At 39.9% G+C, this 6000-nt stretch overlaps 1 protein-coding gene across 1 annotated transcript in view; it reads right to left on the minus strand.

Moving 5' to 3' along the window:
- LOC129818469 (endoglin-like) overlaps positions 1-3727 on the minus strand; it is a 56821-nt gene extending 53094 nt beyond the window's left edge. The window contains exons 1-2 of the mRNA XM_055874388.1: positions 3562-3727; positions 1406-1635 (exon numbers count right to left, since the gene is read on the minus strand). Coding sequence (XP_055730363.1) covers positions 1406-1469 — 64 coding nt within the window. The 5' untranslated portion in view covers positions 1470-1635; positions 3562-3727. The remainder of the gene's footprint in view (positions 1-1405; positions 1636-3561) is intronic.
- Positions 3728-6000: the final 2273 nt, after the last annotated feature.

The following is a 6000-nucleotide window of genomic DNA, read 5'->3' on the forward strand; positions in this document are numbered from 1 at the left end:
TGTCTTGGTTATGTTTTTGGCTGCTTTCTTTTTTCTTCGAGAGCCAAATACATCAAATGTGCATACTAAGTACAAAGTACCACTTGAGCACAGGGAGGATATAAGTGTATGAACCTGAGGGTCTTCTGGAATGGCCTGCACCACATCTGCTTCATCTGACTACATACCCAACAGACAATAAGCATCACCCAAAGGATCCACCAATTTCCTGATTATTATTTGACCATCCTTGTCATTTATGAACATTTTGAAAATCTTGGCTCTCTCTAATTCTCTCCTTCTCTCTTTCTTTCTCTCTCTCGGAGGACATGAGCCCTAGGACCATACGTCAGGACTACCGGGCATGACGACTCCTTGCTGTCCCCAGTCCACCTGGCCTTGCTGCTATTCCAGTTTCAACTGTTCTGCCTGCGTTATGGAACCCCTACCTGTCCCAGACCTGCTGTTTTCAACTCTTAATGATCGGCTATGAAAAGCCAACTGACATTTATTCCTGATTATTATTTGACCATGCTTGTCACTTATGAACATTTTGAACATCTTGGCCATGTTCTGTTATAATCTCCACCCGGCACAGCCAGAAGAGGACTGGCCACCCCTCATAGCCTGGTTCCTCTCTAGGTTTCTTCCTAGGTTTTGGCCTTTCTAGGGAGTTTTTCCTAGCCACCGTGCTTCTACACCTGCATTGCTTGCTGTTTGGGGTTTTAGGCTGGGTTTCTGTACAGCACTTCGAGATATTAGCTGATGTACGAAGGGCTATATAAAATAAACTTGATTTGATTTGATCCACCACACCTGTTAGCAGCCTAAGCATAACACAAGACCTGTCAGAGCATTACTGAACATTGCAGATACTTTTCCATTCCCTACATAACACTCAAGCTAGCTGCCAACTAGCAACTACAGACATTTATCATACCTAAAAATATACATGCAACGCAAAAAAAAAGTATACCCCGCCTATAGCATATACCAGCACAATAATAAACGGATGCACACATATATCATTTCGTCCTTATCCTTTACAAGTTTAAAATAAATGAGGCTTTAGGAATTATTGTCAGTCAGGTCCAAAATTAAACAAAATCTCAGTACCTAAACGATATCCTATTATACAGACTCATCCAATCAACTGGAAATCCTAATGGTTTACAGAGAGAATATAAAGCTCTGGGTTGGTTTTTCAAAAAGAGTTTAGAATAACAAAGTCTTGACAGGTCAAATTGAAGATTAATGGCTTTTTTTTTTTACATTGCTTACTCTGAAGGAAAGACCCTCTAGGCTTCAATTCAATATCAGTCTCCAAGTCAAGTCTAGCACACTAGCTGTCAACCAAGCACTTTTTCACTAACACAACCATTTGAAAGAGATGGAAGTTGGAGGTTCAACCAAACATTGGTCTTACCTGAAGTGGCGATGGCAAGGCACAGTAGAAGTAGAGGTAAAAGCGACATGTTGCTGCTCTCCATCTCAAAGTCAGATATCTGCGGGAGTCTCAAAGAAGCACTGGCCGGTGTCTAGGTGCTTGAGCAGTGAGAGCAGTGTCCAATGGCAGCACGGCTGTGACTGTGGTGACAGTGGTTCCGCTCCAGAGGGGTGACCACACAAATCCAGCCTTGATAGGTCAAAGGTTAGCTAAGAGAAAAGAGGCAGTGCGTCAGTAGGAGATAGCCGACTGCCAAGCAAATTCATAGGGAGAATCTCAATTGCATACTCCTCGCGTCCTTTCTCCACTCTCCTCCCGCCTCCTTCTCAAAACACATTGGATGAAAAAGCCAGAGGTCCCTCCCCTCTGACCTTCTCCTCCAATGGGTTTTGAGAAAGAGGAGAGAGGATGCGAGGAGTATGCAATTGAGATACTACCATAGATGAGGTGATTCAAATAATAGTGACACGTTACAACCAATAAGAAATAGTGTATACCTCTGATATAACTGATGTTGAACATTTATATCATCACATCACAGTAGAATATACAGTAACTGATGTTGAACATGTATATTACCACATCACAGTAGAATTAATATAATTTCAATGCACATACTTTTTCTTTGCCATAATTAAAAAATACTAATTAATCAATGTGATACTCATTCTCTACAGTCAATGCTGGCAAGCTTTACAAATCCCCTCAAGGAACCTTTGCCATTGAAAATGAAATGGTGAGATGGTGTTGCCAAGATTAACTGCATCACTTTATCTTTTATCTATTTTCTGTTTTTTATCTAGGACAGTGCTATGGCTATGTGAGCTTATTATAGGATTTAATTTTCTCTCCTGAGGGCCTGTTCCTAAACGGGAAGGATGAGATGCAGCACGCTGATTAACATCTTTAAAAGTGATGATTAACAAGGCCATTTCTAATAAATGTAATGCTCTCTACTGTGCTGCTCTCTACTCAGCTACCCCCCCATGTTCTAGTAAACTGCTTGATTACAACTGTTGCTATGATACCTAATCAAGATTCAAAATATGATAATCATTCAATTCTTGACAAATATGACCAACTACAGCACGTGCAACAAGCAGTGGGTGGTTTATCATTTTAAGGGTATGGAATAACTATATAATAAATCAGCATGTGGATACAGAGAATCCTGAGGGGAGAGACTGCTCTATTTATAAGGATGTAGCACAAAATGAGTTGACATAACTTTTACTTTTACCGTTTCACACAACAAAAAGTATTGTTTCTCCACTATTATGTGTTGCCATTTGAAGTAAAACACAGGGAATATATTGTGTTAACAATGCATGCTAGAATAAGCTTCTACAATATCAAGCATGGAACTTCTTGATTGTTAATCATGTGAAAACATTGTAATGATAGGTTACAAACGTATTAAGTTTATACTTCCAATGGGACTATCTTTTCTTGCAAAGCCCAGTTTTATTCACATTAGGGCGCAGAGCTCTATGGGTAATCCAGTTGTCAGTAACTGCTGGCCCAGTCTCAGGAAATGGTACGGCGTCGCTTTCTTTAAATAATATTACAATGCTGAGATCTGATAAACGGGAGAGACTGCTCTCTTGCTATTCATATACTGCGAGGGGAAAATACTTTAAACTGTTTATATGCAACCAAAGCAAAACAATTGTAACTTTGGATACTTCCTTAACCAGACAGACCCGAATTATTGATGCCTAATAACGCTGACATTGTGTTGAACATCAGACCCATAGTGGTACATACATTTTTTTAAATAAACAAATCACTATAATTATAGACAATGGACATTAGAAAGTAGTTGAATATTTCAGGCAATCTGAAGACAGGCTATTAAAGTGAAACAAAATAAAAACCGTTACTTTTTCATTTGACTGATATAAATAGGATGAATAAGTGAAACTCATCGTTAATATTTGGTTGCATATACAGCTACAGGCTAATATACGTGTTACCTGACAATAGCTCACAGTTGACAACTTTGTAATACTTGTTAACAAGTTATTTTACGTAATTGTCAACTACCATTGGCTTAAAATAAACAACACAACAAGGGAATACATTGTATCAGTGACAACAAGTAAAGCTGACAAAAAATCATTGATACAACTCACATATCAACGGAGAATGGCCGGGTATAGGCTAATCCACGAGCGCGTGAGAAGCGGTCAGTCATGTAAACTTTCAGAAACGTTCTAGTGTGGCCAGGCGTGCGGGCACAGACGTACTTTAGGACCACTCCCATTGATCAGAGCCTAGCGTCCTGCTGCTAATGTGCTTCACTCACGTCAATGCCCGGACTTCTGGTCAGCACAGTACATTGTGAAAGACAGCACAGTACATTGTGAAAGACAACCCAGGGATTTTTTTGAGATTTTGCAACTCAGGTGAATCGACAGCAATCATGTATGGTCAACAGGTATCAACCCAATGAATGAAAAGAAAGTCTAAAAAATACAAGTATGAATGAGTTTGTTCTTTCCATAATCCATTCAGCAATATTACATCTTAATATCATTGTGGAAACCCACAATGTTACGTAGACATTTATCATAAATAAAGGGCTTGTGTCCTTATAATCTCAGATGGAACGATGATGATCCCTTGGTTTTGGAAGATTCTCACTTCAGTTATCACAACCAGCTGGGTATCACACCGCCCTCTTGAGGACAATATTGCTACAACAATCATTATTTATTCCTCTATTGTGGTGTCGTAACTTGTGTACTCTCTCGCAATACTCTAGACTGTTTTGTTAATAACACATTTAGATCTTGTGACCAGGGATGTAATTTCAGAGTTAAAATAAGACATTCTAATGAATAAACATATTACTAATATAGAATATTATGATGTTGTGATGATGATATCCGGCAATTGTCCTCTTGTTAAATCTCTTATTTGATAGACAAATTAATAAGTTGTATAGTTGGGAACAGAGAAACAGATGACTGGTGACTGCAGTGAAGGATAAATTATACATTCATAATCATACATTCATAATTTCATACTGTAACAATGGCTGCAGCCTTCATGGAGACACACGGCAGGCTTTTCATTTAAAATAACATATCATTGTCATGTGTTTGAGCTTTGAATATATATATTTTTCGCCGTATTCCGGTCAAGAGTAGGCTAAGTCATTGGCGGCGCCACAATGTTTATAACCCTGTGCCGTATATGGAGCAAGGGCAGATATTTGAATGTTGTTGTTGCTAAGAACAGAACAGGAATAAGGTTTTAAATGTATGTGGTATTACATTGCCTACTGTTGGCCTACAAGCAGGTTAACATGTTTGTAAAAGTGTTGGAAGAAACCTTTTCAAATAGATTTTGGATATTCTTTATGAAAATCCACAAGAATAGAGGCAGTTTGTGTTTGTTTGGAATATATCATTATTGCTCAATGTGTTCTGTAAACCAGACATGTGCTATAGTACCAGTCCTGTGAAAGAACTTGACTATAGGATTTGGTGTATGCTATGAAGCCTACAAAAACACTTGACTCATGACTCCAGACTCATGTCCTGTATTAGGAAAATGTATACAATTTCAGCTTGTTGACACCAGACTTAGAGGGGAGGGAGATACCTTAGATAACATTCTTTCCTCCCGGACTCCATGGAAGAACAAACATAGGCCACTTGTAAGTATCACAAAACTCAGATCCTGTTCAATAAAACATGCACAAACTCTCAGCTCGTTGTAGACACCCCTCTACATGTAAGTAGACACAGGAGGAGGACTACAGTACATTGGCCATTCATCAAAGACAGCTAGGTAGATAAACACCCACATGCCTAGCATAGCAGCGTCCCGGACGATACAGACAGACTGCACGTACATCTCGGCGTTCAAGGTGCGTCTCCTCTATGAGCTTGTGGGGGGGCGAATAACAGGAAACAATCCGGCGCTCTGTCGTCATCCTCTGCTATCGCCAGTTTCAGCGGGTTGACGCTTGTTTTCAGCACGGTGCCACTGGTTTCCATGTCGCCGGTCAGCAGCACGTCAGTCGGGGGGGAAATTTGTGAAAGTCTCCATGCGCCAGCTCACGTGTTTCCTTATGGATGCTGAGACAAGGCCGTGTGTTAGCAAATAGCTTTGGTGCATGTCGTGGGAGATGGGCAAGACGGGATCTAGAGGTCATGCCGTGCATTTGTTATATCGTGTTGGCCTAAGGTTGTAGGTGTACATGTTGGCCTATCAAGCGTTTGTCGATACTCCCCATTTCTCCCTCCACTAGCCTCCACGGAGTTGTATGATGGCTGGTGGATGGAATGCATTGTAAAGTCCCCATGTCAATAACGGCTCACATCAATCTGACATTTTTACTCTTAAATGTTTTATGTGATGTAGGCTACAATGTGAAAGGCTGATTGAACTGGCCCATTTTGGTATCCTAATACATGATGCTAAACACAAGTTGTTTCCCTTAATATTTGTCCTACCTTCAAGCTAGGTACGGTAGTGACATTCTTAAACATTTTAAGATCTCCTTTATTTAAGGTAAGGTTTCTCCCTTGTATGATCTCAATTGATATTGTTGTATGATG

Source organism: Salvelinus fontinalis, chromosome 21 (assembly GCF_029448725.1).
Source record: "Salvelinus fontinalis isolate EN_2023a chromosome 21, ASM2944872v1, whole genome shotgun sequence".
Classification (NCBI taxonomy): Eukaryota; Metazoa; Chordata; class Actinopteri; order Salmoniformes; family Salmonidae; genus Salvelinus; species Salvelinus fontinalis.